Here is a 16096-nt window from a genome sequence, read left to right as displayed (position 1 = left end):
TATATATATATATATATATATATCTTTTGTAATTTCAGTTAAATCAACATACTTAGCTCCTGAAAGCTGGTGTGGTTCTGAAAACATCTGATTACATGTGCGTTACTGCCGTGGGTAAACTAGTTTTTTGCTTTTCTGCATATTGGAAACAGAATTTTGCAAAATTCTCTTTGTTCTTGCAATCAACCCTGGAAGCATTTCCCCAACATCGCTTCAAATTTTCATCTCTGAGTGGTTCACCATGATTCCCTGAATCAAGCATTTTCCCTGCAACCACCTCTCTTCACTGTTTCCACAATCCCGAATCCACAGGCCTGAAGGGAAATTAAAATTGCTGCCAAAATGAGGCAGGCAGTTAATTTCTTAATTGGAATTCAAAGTTCTGTCCTCCCCAGAGGATTATCCTTAAGGAAGTTGGTGGTTGTGGCTTGGGTAGAATTGAGGCTCCAAAGGGAGGGGGGCTGATTCTGTGAGGTCTGTTGATGGTCGAGAGAGATAGTGGGTTTGTTTGTGTGCATGTGTGTGTAGTGCGTTTAGTCAGAAGGGAGGGGCTCAAAAATCAATCAAGTGTGTGAAGAGAGATGTCATCAGATGAGCTACTTATCCCAGCTATTAGGCACACTGTTTATCAAAGAAAGAGGAAGAAGCTCATCCCAGAGCCTGTTTATGTGGTTTTAGCCATAGCTTGTAAAACACTGCCTTGACGTAGGGGATTTGCATACTTCATGTTCCCTTGTTTCTCTTTAGCGTCTCTGCTGCTGACCTTTCGTTGCGCTTAGCTGGCTGATAAATGCCATGTAAACTGGCACTTCAGAGTTTATGATTTAATGACTTCATGGGGTTTACGTTATGCTTATAGTGCTAGGGAAGGCTTTTTCTAAAGACCAGTCACCAGTTAAACACTTGTACCTACCACAGATTGCTCGTCCACAGCCAAGACCACACAGAATTTCTTGTGGTTTGTTCAGCTACTTAAATTTTAATGTACCTATTACCTAATGTGTTTCAGTAACTACACGCTTGAATGGTTTACTTCCACTCAGAGCATCCAAGGACAGGTGATTTCATTGCATTGTAATAGTTCATTGTAAACTCAATGCCCCCACTGATGAGTTTCTTTTTCCTCTTCAAGTCTTTGTCAGAATAGGTGCATTAAGATTATAATTGCATTCTGCAGTGCACTGGGGAGCATCATCAGCGTGCAATCAGGACAGCAATTTTTATGCAGTTTATTTCTAGTGCACTAAGTATGTATTCCACAGCTATACAGCCATATACACTCTTAAAGCAGACAAAGCAGTTATAACTGAAGAAATAGATTAAACCATAATGATGTTTTTGCCAGATCAGTTACCGTTAGGTTGGTGTTATTGATTTAGTTGTTACATTGTTATTAAGTGAATTAATCAAAATGAGTGCTCTTCCTCAAACAATTTGATTACTGCATATTAATTTATTTATGCCAGCGTGATCTGTGAGGTTTGCATTAAGAAGCACATGCATCCACAGTGTGCTTACAGTTTCTCCCTGATACATCTTCAGTGAGGTTCTTGGGGTCATGAGGTGTTTTGGATCTTTTAGCATCAGACCTCCTCACCCAGATGCCACAAATGGGGTTGGCTCTCTGTCTTCCGTCTCCTGTAGCGCCCAGTTGCTTGCACTTTGAAGAGTGAACATCCTGCAAAACCTCCACAGCTAACCTCTTTGGGCTCACAGAGCATCTTCCAGCCTCTGTCCTGGCACTTCTCCAACAGCTCCTAGTACTTTGCGTGCTTCTTCTCGTTTACTCTTCCCACATGCTCTTCCCAGGGCCCTCTAAGTTCTTGAATGATCAAGTGTTTAGTCGGTGGCCTGAGTGATTGCGTGACAGTGTCTTGCAGAAAATACAGCTGTTTATCCAGGTCCATGCTCAGCTGCTAGTGGAGGGCTACATTCACTTTTCTTTTTACCTTTCTTTCTCTGGAGTATTTTGTTATTATTTTCTTCTAGCTGATAATATCTCATAAAGAATCACACATTGTTATTAATGAGGATGGATCCATGGCTGATCAGGCAGCTAATCATCTACACAGTAAGGGTTTCTACACCGGGACCAGTAGTTTGTCAGCCATAATTGGCACCAAAAACTGGTTTAATGAGGACAAGATGTGAGCATGCAGCTAAACTGAAGCAAATGGGTATCCGGTCGGCACTGAGAATGTTTTTTTTTTTGTTTTTTTTTGCCAGGCACTAACTATTAGGCTACCGTTGGCCTCCTACTCCAGGATTGTAGTCTTTCCCTGATCTTGTGGTTCATTCTTTGACGAACAGAAGTGTGGGAAATGGTTGAGATTTCTTCCATTTAGTCTGTCTCATGCATGAAACAAGTAAATTGGCATATGAAAATGTGGAATATTTTGAATTACAACAGACAGAAGATACAGTAGGATTAAATACAGTTTTCATCATCTGTAAGCACAAGGGACAGCAGCTGGTTTTAGTCCAGGAGTTCTTCTGTTTTTCATTTTTTCCAACAACTGATGGATTCAGAGCCAGTCCTATAAGGTCACGGTGAACTGCACAAAGATAATTGCTAGAGTAATTGGCCGGATTAGGGCTATAGGAAGATGCCCTGCAATTGAAGACTTATGCGCACAACTTCTTAAAGATTGCACTGCTTTGGCTCCTAGTGTGGAGAACCAGCGGGCTCAGGGTCTTCCAGCATCAATTAAAGATTGCGTGTTATGGCACTGATGGGAGTAATCATGCATTATTTAACAAAACAGCTCCAGAGGCACAGTAGAGACAAGATATCGTGAAGGATCCTAGAGAGAGTGAAAAGGAAACGATTGGAGGAGGAACTGGAGAGAAGGGGAGTTATGATGACATGCAAGATGGCTGTTCTCCACCAGAGCAACTTTGGTGATGACAGGTTGTACTTGTCAAGCAGCTCGGCTGGCCAAACGTACTTCCCGACAACGGCAAACATCTGCTGTTAGTGAAGACGTGGCAGAGACATGTTTATCTTGTCAGATAGGTGCAGGTGATGAATGTGAGAAGCTGACTGAATGTGAATTAAGGACACAGTATAAACTCACGGGTGATGTATTTATTTTTATAAAGGCTGCTTTTATATCAAATCACACGTACTTATCTTCATGATGAACTCTGGTTACCCTGTTTTAGAATTTTCTGTTTCCCTGTTTTTGGCATCCATTTCTGTATTTCTGAGTAAAGAAAGACTGCAGCCACAATTATTTATTAAAGGGTTTGAAATGTTTTGTTTTATGCATAAACGTGATGATACATTTAAAGGAAAGGTAAATTAATCATACTAATACCAGAACTTGAAGCAAATGCAGTAAATCCATTAATGGATTATCTGACAAGTGTTTGCCTGTATTGCTTTTTATTTTCTCTTTTCCTCAGTGCATCATATGAATGATGATCCAATTCGAGTGCAGTTAAACATTCACCTGTTGTGATAAAGAAATTAAGGGTTTTCTCAATAAGGAAGTAATCTATTCCTCAACCTCAGTTCCAAAACAGTGGGACACTGTGAAATGTAAATAATAACGGAATGCAATGATTTGCAAATCACATAAACAAATAAACATCTCAAAAAAGCTGGGACGTGTTCATGTTTACTGCTGTGTAGCATCCTCTCTTCTTTTAACAACAGTCTGTAAACATCTGGGAAGTGAGGAGAGCAGCTGCTGGACTTTTGGAAAAGGAACGATGTCCTGTCTGATATAAGATTGTAGCTGCCTGATTATTCTAGGTCTTCTTTGTTGTGTTTTTTGCTTCATGATTCGCTGAATGTTTTCAATCAGTGAAAGGCAGGCCTGGTCAGCACCCAGACTCTGCCATTATGTAGTCATGCTGTTGGAATTGATGCAGTATGCGGTTTAGCATCATCTTGCTGAAATATGTAACGTCTGTCCCGATGTCCTCTGGATGGGAGCATATGTTGCTTTGAATCTCAGCATTAATGGTGCCTTTCCAGGTGTTTAGACTGCCAATTCATTAGGCACCCCCATACCATCAGATCTGCAGGCTTTTAAACTGAATGCTGATAACACGCCTGACCTTCTCCTTCTTAGTGTGGAAGTCATGGGAGCAATGTTTTCCACACATAATTTTATATTCCAACTTGTTAAACCACAGAACAGTTTTCCACTTTGCCTCTGACCATTTTAAATGACCTTTGGCCCAGAGAAGAAAGAAGTGTTTCTGGATCATGTTCAAATATGGCTTCTTCTTTGCAGGACTTTTAATCTGCATTTTTGGATGCAACAGCAAATTGTGTTCATAGACAATGATTTCTGGAAGTGTTCCTGAGCCCATGGTGTAAGATCCATGTCTGTTTTTAATGCACTGGTGCCCGAGGGCCCGAAGATCACAGGCATCCAATAATGATTTTCCACAGCGATTTCTCCAGACTCTCGAAATATTTTGATGATATTAGGTACTGTAGATGACGAGACATTCAAAGTTGTAGTAATTTTATAATAACAAGTATTACTGTGAAACTGTTCCACAAAATATAGATAATTTTTTGCACATTGGTGAAGCCCTGCCCATCTTTACTCTTGAGAAACTTGCTTTTTCCGGCTTTTTGTTGCTCCGTCCCCATTTTTTTTTTTGAGATGTGTTGCTGTCATCAAATACAAAATGAACTAATATTATTCAGAGAATATTTAAAATGTTTCAGTTCAAACATCTGACTTTGTTTTCTACGTTCTTCTGTGAATAAGATATGGGGTTATGAGATTTGCAAATCATTGCATTCCATTTTTTATTTACATTGTAGAATCCTAACTTTTTTAAAGCTGGGATTGTAAGGTAGTTTTCTTCTTTATTAATAAAAAAGGGAATTGACAATAGTTGAATATTTAACTGCACTTGAATTGGATCATGTTCTTTTCATTTTATTTAGTTAATTCTTAGCAATTAACAACTTTATAAAACCCATTAGAAAAATAATATTTTTGCCTCACTGCTTCAGGGAAGTCCTGAAAGCTGTAATCCGATTAATCTAAATATAAGAAATGCCAAAAGTTCAAAAACATTAGCTCATTAAAAAATTCTAGCCGGTGGTGCTCAGTGCTCTGTCCTTTATGCACTACAAAATTTAAGATTGAACTCCTGTTACAACAGAAAGAAATCATTAATAGAGCAGGGCAATATGACCAAAAATATTTATCACGATATAATTTGAAAATTTGCGATAACGATATAACCGATGATATAATTGACACAAGACAAAATACTTTACAACTCCGCAATTTTTTTTTAGTGCAAAAAAACCATCAATGTATTTTCACTTAAACAAGCAGCTTTTTTTTAATCTGCATTAAAGTTATATAAACATTTAACAGTGCAAATGCAAATTCCAGTTTAACCAAAAGACATTTCCAGTGGAAACTGGCCGACATATCCTCAGCATAACCATGTTTAATATCCACAACACTTAAAAAGAGGTTATACACACACAGTACGGTAACATTCTGTTGAAGCACAGCACGTATCACTCCGCGAGGCTCCGCCTACGATAGCCGTGATGCTCCAACAATCCATCAAGCGGTGCGGCTTCGTAGCTCAGCAAAGTCGTACTGAAACATTTGACAGATTTTTGAGCGCCGTGCACATAAAATCGTTTCGAGGTCAGTAAACACAACCAGAGTTCATACATAAGGCACACGGGGTTATAAGGGGCTCTGTCGACTGTCAGACAAATCAAAGGATTGATTTTAAGTGCGCCGTATTTTCCAAACAACACGGTAATAACGACGGCCCGCTAGCATGCGCTACCAAAAATAGTGCTTTGTTGTGTGTCTGACGGGGGAAAGCTAAACCAGTTCCACACCAGTGAAGTTGCAGCATTTTTACAAACCAGTTCTGGTTCATCCATTTTTATTCAACGTTCCGCTTTCGCCCTTCTCATTCGCCGCCATGCTTTTTCCGCCATCTGCGTATGAAAACAAAGGCACTGCGCATGCGCGTTTTACCCATATTGCGATATTTCATTTTCTTATCGTTGTCCAACATTATACCGGTATTACCGTGAACGGTATAATATGGCCCAGCCCTAATCATTAATGTATTAATGATAATGCAAAGTGGTAAGGCACATGGTCCAGATGTTAGCTAACTGAAATTAAATTATGGGGGATTTTACAAGAAAATGATCACACTCTCATTTCATCTTCCTAAATCTGTTTTTAAAAAGATATCATTTCATTTATATTAAATGAAAAAGAGCTCTTAACTATATATGGAGCTACAACAGTGGCATAAGCTAAAGGAAGGCATAGCTCTTCCATATCTTGGCTGCTAACATTTCAAATGTTCAAAAATGATTTATATTGTGTTTTCTATTCCAAATACAGACTGATGCTATTTTGAAAGCACATTGCACAGCTCTGATTACCTCAAGTTCCTATTTTACAGTTTACTAACAACTCCAGACATGATTGATACTTCCAAAAAAGTGTGTATTACATATGTTTCTATTCCAGTTTAGGCATTGGTTCTCTGTGGTATAACTCTGTGGTATAACAAAAGACACCTATAACACACCTTTACATTTCAGTATTGCAAGGTACGATATAGCGAACATCAAGGCACAATAATTTTTGTCAAAATGACATTAATGCAGTGCAGGCTTGTTTTTGTCTCCACTTAAACTGCATTACCATCAGAAGATTATGTAACACTGATTTAAAAAAGAAAGAAAGATGTAGACTTGTTTTCAATCATGGTCTGCACATCTTGAGCAAGTTGGTTGGCGCTTTGTGGAAATCCACAGTAAGCAACTCCTCACGGTGGTAGAGGGAAAAAGGACAGAGTAGGACCCATTTTTAGGCTGTGTTTTGATCCCAGAGAGGAGCTGCAGTTCACTCCTTTGCAATTCAGTTCAATTTTATTTATATAGTGCATAATCACAAGAATGGTGTTTGAGGCAACTGTTGTTGAAGAGGAGTATAATTTTGAGGTGAAACTCGAGTCTTCACTTTTTTGTATCTTACTAAAAAGCTTTAAAATGAGTTGGACAAAGGTATAATAGGGAGTGCATTGAACAGAATGTGAGAAATAGACAGGCGAGGACAATACAGGGGAAGCAGGCTAAGGCCAACAGTAAGCATATGTGTTTGGTTCTAGTCCACAGCCCTGCGTGTCAGTCGCAATCTGTAGGAACGCTGTGTGTGCCAAGCAGCAAGACTAAATATCCTCTAATGATGTCTAGTCTCTCAAAAAGCCCTCTCACTGAACCAAGTTTACTGTTGGAACAATAATGGAACCCCCCCCCCCCCCCCCCAAAACCCCAATCCAGTTTAGATAGAAGAAAGGACTTTTGACATTTAGGAGCTGTGTGAGCTGCAGTTATCTCCAGAGGCTTCACTGGAGGCTTGCTTGGTTCATATAATCAGTCAGAGGTTAAGCTCTTGCACCCTGGATGGAGGGCATCCAGTCGAATGTGTGACTGTGCTTAACTGTCATTGGAGCTGCAGTTAAAAAAGCCCGGACGCTGATTAATTACACCATCGTGCTTCCCCCCAATTCCATCCATCCACGTAAAGTCAGCTCAGTATGTTTTGGCGTGCGTTCTAGAGATAAAACTGTGCAAAACAAATTACAGGGAAACACTGCATATGCCAGAAGACAATGCATCCAATGCAAACGCTTCCCAGACATGAACAAAGGGGCTCCCAGTTTTTGTGGCCCGAAGCGTACTGGCAGGAGATTGATTTGCGCTAACAGGGAGAATTTGAAAACATCCAGAATGTTGGCATGACTGATTATGTCTGGTGAGAAAGTGCATGTCAGTGTTTGTGTTTGGTCTGTTCTTTAATGTGTATGTATGGGGGGGAGGGTTGGATGTGCCAAAACTTTAGCATGCAATGCATGTACTGTATATGAGCATGTGCGTTTGAGGTTGTGCAGAATTCTCAAGCGCTGGACTCCACAGCCCCCTCTGGTCTCTGCGGTAATTTTCCTGTTTCCCTTCATTCTCAAAAGAAGCAGACGTCTAATAAAAACCACCTCTCCATTAAGTGATTCCTAGAAGGACCAATGAATGGTTAATGTTCCAAGCAGTGACCCAGAGTTAAAAAAATCAGCTGCCAAAGGATGCTGCTTTCAGACTATGTCAGACTTGATTTCATTTTTTATGACATATTCTATCTAATATTGTTTAAATAAAGATAGAATAATACTAGATTGCAACTTCGTATTTATCTTGCAATCTGACAACTGGAATAGCCTGAGAATAGTTTTGAATTCTTGTACAGTGCCGTATGTACCACAGTGGTTAGAAGCCATTAACGGCATGTCAAAAGGACACGAAGCACAGGATCGGCTTAAAGTTTCAATTTGATCCAAACAAAACAATTCCATTAAAGACCACATTTCACCTCAGATGTTTTTATGTCAGGCTGTTACTGTCTTTGGCATTATTTCAATGAGGCCATAACTTCTTAGACTTCTGGGCCAAACTCAACGTTAGAAAATTATTGCTACACAGTAAGAATTATATCTTTACACGGTGCCCAAAATTTGTGCTTAACCTCCCAAGACCCCGAGCCCTCATATGGGGGACATTACATTTTGTTTTATTCTTTTTGTAATAGGTTTCTTCCTGCTAAAAGGGAGTTTTTCCTCCCCAGTGTTGCCAGTGCTTGCTCATTTGTTGTTTGTTAGGGTTTTTCCTCTATTTTTTAGGGTCTTTACCTTAAAGTCTAAAGCACCTTGAGGAGACTCTTGTTGTGATTTGAGGATATATAAATAGAACTGAAGGTTAAGGGAATTGTTCATTTTTCTGCGTTCTAACAAGCATTTTCCACTCTTTGTAATGTTTGGGGTTTTTCCCTCCTCCTTTTTCAGATCAAGAAAGCGTATCGACAGAAAGCGTTAACATGCCATCCAGACAAGAACCCAGACAACCCAAAAGCAGGTGAGTGAGACAGTTTTTGTTTTGCATTTACTGTTTTCTCACATGATCTCCAAACCTTATCTGACAGAGATGCATATAAAGATGCAGATGATTGGATGCATAGAAGTTCTGGTGTAGATCCACATCTCTTGGCTTACTAGCTGCGCACTTGGTAATAGTGCAGGTAATTGTCAGATTCAGAGCAGGTGAGTGTAGTGGTGAGAATACATCTCCTTTTGAGGGCTATGTGGGAGGAAGTACAACCTTAGAAAATTTCCCTCCCTGTGTGTCCCAGGTTCATGTGTCTTCTGTCTCCATTCTGAGGCATTGACCGTTGCCACTGAGGAGTTAGTTATGACCACTCACTGAGTTGCCATTAAGGTCCAGGGCCAAAAATGAATGCTCCAGAGTCACATTCTCACAGCGTTAAACTCTGCCAGATGTCCTGGCCACAGCACTCTGTCGCAAGGCAACCAGCGCATGTTTCTCCCGCCAGCTTTTTAGCTAGAAAAACATGGCCAGCATCACCATCCTCACCACCCTCTGTCCTCCCTGGGTTCATGTGTCCTTCTGCAGCTTGGTGCCAACCAGCATGTCAACAATTAGACCAGAAAATCTCAGCATAGCTTTTTGTCAATAGGGGAAAAATGCACCTTGGACAAGAAGCTGGTCACGAGGTATGTTTTCAAGTTAGGTTTATGTGGTTTCTGGATGGTTCAGACAATTTCTGATTATGTCAGGAAAAAAAGGAAATTGGTAGGGTTGAGAGGGATAACACAAAAGCAGGGGGTCGGTTTCCCAGAAATGGAAAAGTAGTGGTTTGGAGGCCCTCAACACTCGAACCCGCGCATGAAGAGAATTGGACTCTATCGCACGAGAGCGGAGCAAGTCTTGGGACTTGCTGCCCCTCAGGGGAGGGTTGTTTGCATGTAAGAGGTGACATAGGGGTCACAATTCTTCACTGATTGACGATACCCCTCCCCACTATCCCCTCTAAATACCCCATATTGTGACACTCGGAGGTGCCTGGTGGGCATGGCAGGTTTCCCCCAGTTGGATTTCATTCCAGCCCATTATATGCATGTAGGTAACCTGACCGCCTCTGCTGGCAGCGCGATCTCGAGAGCCTTCTGTTAGTGTGCAATGCCAGTCCCCACAGGGAGTAACAGTATCAGTCTGTTAGGCCTCCCATAAGTGAATGATTAAGCCTGGCTAGTATCGTGCAGTAATGTGCTGCTTGGAGGACAAGCTGGGGGGACTGTGGTCTCCCAGTGTACATTTGTCCGTGCGTGTGTGTTAAATGACAACTGGTGTAGTGGTATTTGCAGCAGGCTGGGCCAGGGGAATGCACGGCCGTGTCACTGGAGGAAACAAGTTTCGTGAGACCTGCGGCAAATTTTGAGACACAAATGTCGCAGTTTGTATCGGCTCCATGTCCCATCATCTTGAGGCATTCATAGACATAACTCTGCTTTTGGATTAGGTGTCCTGTCCTTCTCAGTCTCCCCGTTTCAGTATAATTTTATGATCTGTCTTTTTTGTTCCAAACTGGCACAATTATCAACCCAATTTTTGTAAACCTTTAGCCACCTTTTTCTTTTTTATAGGTAATATCCCACAAGATAAAAGTTGAAGGCAGTAATGCAAGAAAATGCTCTTATTCTGTCTTTTTTTTTCTTTTAGTTGAGCTCTTCCACCAGTTATCCCAGGCTCTTGAGGTGCTAACTGATGCCGCCGCCAAGGTAAGACCGCTGGTGTCTTGTAACCTCTAATATGGATCCTCAAGTAAACGGAGACACAGCAAGCCCAGCAAGGAGTGATCTTGAAGTCTAACGCTTTTTTTTTCAGGCTGCTTATGACAAGATTTGTGCTGCCAAGAAACAAGCAGAAGAAAGAAACAAGAAACTAGATAGCAAGAGAAAGAAAATTAAACTTGGTGAGTCATTTTTCTGCCGCATCCCAGAGATTATTTAGTGATATTATCTTGTGTTTCTTTCTAATTATCAAGTTTTAATGCTGAAGTACTGTTTCCTCTTTAAAGAATAATAATAATAAGTCAGTCAATCAATACTATGAGTATATGATGGAGATGTGGATTAGTTTGTGTGCGTTGTTTTGACAGACTTGGAGGCCAGAGAGCGACAAGCAGAAGCTCAAAGCCAGGAGGAAGTGCAGATCACTAGAACACTCGAGGAAGAGGTATCGCATTTTATATACATCACATTAGCAAAGATACTGCGCTGCAATTTGCCTTAAGAGGCTGCAGAAAATTTTAAATTTCACTATACTGCAGGTATAAGTGCTGCATCTAGGAAAACTAAAGCACACCCTGGTGCTTTCATTCTGTTTTTCATCAAATAGTTTTTCCTGATTGAGTTGAACTCTTCCAAATACTTGGGTCACGAACAAAGGCTCTGTCTAAGAGCTCCTCTCTTTATTTTGTTTTTTCACAGACATAATTATCAGTAAGGTCATTAAGGTGATATTGCATGACTCGGTGCAGTTTGTGCAGAACACCCATAAATAAAAATGGTGTGCATGCTTCCACTGTGAGTAATTTCCATATGCTCAAGGTGCTTCATGCATATACATAAGGAAGGAGGCCATAACCAGCAGGTGGCACTATTCCATTTTCTGACTTCATCGAGGCATTAGTGCCTTAAGTGATGAAACAAGCTGGTTTGTATAGCCTCCTTGAGTAGAGGACATAAACACAGAATTGCAGAGCAATAAAGCTGATCATATTCCAACAACATGTGCTGTCACGTAACACTTGGCCACCTGTTCATTCACATTTCTGCATTTTATGTGCACCTTCTCCAAGATTGCCCGCTTGAGGGAGGAGGGATCCAGACAGCTTGAAGAGGAGCAGAGGCTCATCAGAGAGCAGATCCAGAGAGAAAGAGAAGCACATCAACACGGAGGAGACCACACTCAGAGAAGTACATGCATGTGACCAATCCTTGCTGGTCTGAGTTAGCTAAACCAGTTTATTGTAGTCCTGACATTTTTATATCATCCCAAAGCCTTGCTGGGGTGAACCCCCTGTGTTTCCCATCCCTCGTCGTGTCAGCACAACCACAGCAGCCACCAGGCTCCCTGTGGCTCACCATGTATTATTCACATGATAGACTATAACAATAACTGAAATTATATTGGAAGAGGTCTGTTTTAGTTTCTTGGCAAGATAGCAAAGGGATGCCAATCACTGCGTACACAGAGCGGTCCATCAAACTTTTAACCTCATGGTAATATTTTTGCAGCAAAAGGAAGGCAGCGTGTATATACTTAGGAAAACAACTGACTGCTGCCCTAAACTAGACCCCTTTTGTGGCCGGACAATTACTAATGCATTGTCAGCATGTCTTCTGCGTCTTTTCCATTTGCACGCACACAGCCCTCCCCTGGATCAGCAAGAGCTATACATTTAACACATGACATCCATTTTAAAATTGCTGTCTATCTGCACTAGTCCCTCGACTGCTCTCTTGCGTATAATATTTCAGGAAAACAATAGTTTCTTTGTTTTTTTCACTTCTCTGTCTCATCCCCCCCCTCTGTTGCGTTTTGTCAGACTCAGGAGTGGAGAGATGTTCCAAGAGCAACGTAACCCCAAAATTGAAGGTAAGGCTCAGAATATGTGAAGAGAGGTCAGGGTTGGGGTGAAATATGTAGTAAGAGGATAATGTAGGTCCCTCAGTAACGTGGAGGAGCGACTGCTATATCTGAGTGAAATTTCAGGCAGGATCTCAGCGGGGAGTTTGATAAAAACCTTTTGCCATTTGTGTTTCATTATTGGAGACCACATAGGTTGCCTCACTACTGAGCACACATGCTATTCTGAAGCCCAGTCCTCTTGAGAGGGCACAGTGCCGTCAGGAGACCAGTATCTAAACTAAGAGAAGGCTTATTATATTTCCTCCTGGAAACAGCAGAGTCTGCCTGTATTAACATGGGATGTTAGCTAATGTGTTTAGACAGTAAATCTGGTTTTAAAATTTGATAGCCATCTAGTGCCGCAGCGTATTCCCTGACGTTTGTGTGTTCAGCTAGAAAAAACAAACAGCGGCCAGACTGACAGCATCACAAATCATGTTGCATGGACAGGGACACGTTTACTGCAAGATTTATCTCAGAGGCTCTGCTTCTATCTCAGATTGCAGCCCTGCGTGCAATCAAAAATATTTTCTTATTAATAATTTATTGGCTTCCCACATCAGATACCTGCATCTGAACGTCTTAAAAGCATAACATGGAATATAATCTCTAGACAGTTAACCACAGCCATTTTTTCTATATTCAAACTGCCCATTGCTTTTCACTATAAAGTTTAATTTGATTTTAGAAAGTTCTCTATGACCTTAGCATAATTATCAGCTGTGTTGATGACTCGCTTTTTGAAGAATAGATCTAAATTTTGAGCAAACGCAGCAGTGTTTCTGTGTTGCAGGCTGAAATCACAGACATCACATCATAAAAATACCTTAGCATTTTATTTGACGATTACCGGGTAAGGAGGTTATCGGTGGGGAGAAGAGAATGCTCTTAGATGGACATTTTCAGCCGTGATTGCTGGTAAAAAGACTCCATTTGCACTTGGAAGTTCCCAGAAATCCTGCTGCTCTGACAGTGAGCAGAATGCTGGAGCTGAATCAACAGTTAGCGCTTGCCATTTATAATACTACTCTGAGCAGTTGCTGTGATATTTGCCTCATTTCCCTGTTCTTTGTACATGCATTTGAGAAGTTACACAATATCTGTCTTGTTTTTTAGGAGTGCAGGAACTCGCATGAGCTTTTAGTGACAGAACTCCAAACGGGGTTCATATGTTTTTCAATTTCTTTTTAAAGACACACTAACATTGTTATGTAAGCAAAGAAGTTGACCACAGTTGACATAGTAGAGGAGGACTTCCTCTCTTTTGCCTGTGACCAAACACGTTCTTAGACATTGAACTGCTTTGGGTTATTTCTTGATTAATTTATGATAGTTAAAGCAAGTGAGTCACCACATTTTCTGTGGTCCAGGTGTCCATGTTTTGAATTTCACTCATTTATCTGGTGCTTTCGGTATGAATGGAAATTGACTGCAGGTCTTGCAGGTGGTGCCATGGTGATGTTCCAAGAGCTTAATAATGTCTTTTTCTCGTAGCTCCAGCGTGTGCTGATGGTTTTTGTAATCTGTGTCTCATCAGAGGCGAGCCCGCCTGGCACGCTTGGCCTCTTTGTCAGCTGACTTTAATCAATGTGTTCTAACGATTAGACATTATCATGCACTTCTTTAGCTCATGAAAACTTTCTTGACTAATATTAGCCTTTCCTCTCTCTTTCTCTCCTCCAGTTGAAGTGGAAGTGTAAAAAAGATGATGAGACAAATGGAGGCTACTCTCATGACATTCTGTTTAAACTTCTACAAAAGGTATGCGTCCTGAAAAGAGAATAAGTAATGCCACAGTGCTGCAAAGTTCTTGATTTATACTGCAAAACAGTTTTCCTTTGCTTTTAGAACTATTTTAAAAAGATTACAACACAATAAAATCATTTAGGTTTGGCATTATACAGTATTGCCTTAAATAACGACTCTTTTTGTATTGCAAATGAGTGTTAAATGAATGCAAAAATTCCCATGAATTTATGAGGTATTTATTTGACTATGTTAGCCAAATGCAATCATTTTCCTCTCTGAAGGGTCTGCAAATTAAATTTCCTGGGGAAAAATACACTGCTGAATTTTTAGGTTTGCTCACTTCCAAAGAAATGCCTCTAAATCCAGAAAAAAAATACATCACATAAGTCACAAGTTATAAATTGATCCCCAAGAAAAACTTAAGTTGGTACTTGATGGAGAAAGCCTTGTAGGAAAGCACAATGGTAAGATGTTTCTTGAAGTCAATAATTCAATTCAGTTTTATTTATACGGCACCAAATCACAATAGCAGTCACCTCAAGTCATTTTATATTAGGTAAAGACCGTACAGTAATATAAATAGTATTATAAATATCTATATGTGATGTTTTTCTTATCAATATTTTTTTCTCAAATGATTACAGAATTACTTGTAATGAAACTTATGAAGTCATTAGTAGTTAAGGTTAAAGGAATGTTTGGTTCAACAGAGCCTGGCTACATGCTGAAGACGAACCAAATCGTTCTTATTTTCTTCAATCAGTGATCAATAGTAAGATGTCCTAGCTTTGTGTGTGAAGAAGACCAAACGCATGAAGAGATTGGAACAGATTTTCTATAGGATTGAGGTCTGGAGACTGGCTAGGCTACTCCGTAATCATAATGGCCTTCTTCTTTAGTTACTCCTTTGTTACGTTGGTGATGTGTTTTGGGTCACTGTCGTGCTGGAAGACCCATCCTTGACTCATGTTAACTGTTCTGGCTGAGAGAAGGAGGTTCTCATCTGGGATTTTGTGGTACATGTCCATTATCCTCTCAGTGTGATGAAAACACAAAAAAAACAGCCCCACAGCATTTTTCTACCTCTGTGCTTGACTGTGGGGATGGCGTTCTTTGGGTCATACTCAGCATCACTTTGCCTCCAAACACGGCAGGGTGAGCTGATGCCAAAGAGCTTTCTCCCAAACCTTCTCTGAATCTTTTAGATCTTCACTGGCAAACTTGCAACAGACCTATACGTGTGCCTTCATTAGCACAAGGACCTTGTTGACACTTCGAGATTACAGTTCATTGTGATGTAGTGTTATAACAAAAATGTTCTTGGTGATTGTGGTCCCAACTGCCTCCAGATCATTAACAAGCTCCACCTGTGCAGTCTTAGGCTGATCAACCACCTTTCTCATGGTCATCCTCACTCCTTGAGGCAAGGTCTTGCATGTCCAAGGACAAATGATGGTCATTTTATATTTCCTTTATTTCCAAATAATCGTAACAGCAGTTGTCAACTTTTCACCAAGCTTCTTGCTGATGGTATTGTAGCCCACTCCAGCTCTTTGGTCTTGCCCATGGTGGTTCTAAAGGTTGGAATGGAAAAATTAGACTCTGTGTACAGTTGCTCTTTAAACGCATAATAAAGTGAAATGAGGAGTATCTGTTATTGATTGATTTTATTTATAAAAACACCCAGCACGCCCCTGCGGGCGGTTTATCCTTCAAGCTCGGGTCCTCTACCAGAGGCCTGGGAGCTTGAGGGTCCTGCGCAGTATCTTAGCTGTT

General features: G+C 40.6%; 1 protein-coding gene across 2 annotated transcripts in view; it reads left to right on the top strand.

The window, feature by feature from the left end:
- Positions 1 to 16096, top strand: part of dnajc17 (DnaJ (Hsp40) homolog, subfamily C, member 17) — a 35846-nt gene that overhangs the window by 749 nt on the left and 19001 nt on the right. For both annotated transcript variants that reach the window (XM_005742773.1, XM_005742774.1), the window contains exons 2-8: positions 8866 to 8935; positions 10598 to 10656; positions 10763 to 10850; positions 11037 to 11113; positions 11739 to 11856; positions 12489 to 12538; positions 14255 to 14332. In XM_005742773.1, the coding sequence (XP_005742830.1) occupies positions 8866 to 8935; positions 10598 to 10656; positions 10763 to 10850; positions 11037 to 11113; positions 11739 to 11856; positions 12489 to 12538; positions 14255 to 14332 (540 nt within the window). The remainder of the gene's footprint in view (positions 1 to 8865; positions 8936 to 10597; positions 10657 to 10762; positions 10851 to 11036; positions 11114 to 11738; positions 11857 to 12488; positions 12539 to 14254; positions 14333 to 16096) is intronic.

Source organism: Pundamilia nyererei, unplaced genomic scaffold (genome assembly GCF_000239375.1).
Source record: "Pundamilia nyererei isolate P.nyererei 1_Seehausen unplaced genomic scaffold, PunNye1.0 scaffold00123, whole genome shotgun sequence".
In the NCBI taxonomy this organism is placed as follows: domain Eukaryota; kingdom Metazoa; phylum Chordata; class Actinopteri; order Cichliformes; family Cichlidae; genus Pundamilia; species Pundamilia nyererei.
Note: the sequence above shows the minus strand (reverse complement) of the source record. Positions and strands in the feature narration are given on the sequence as shown.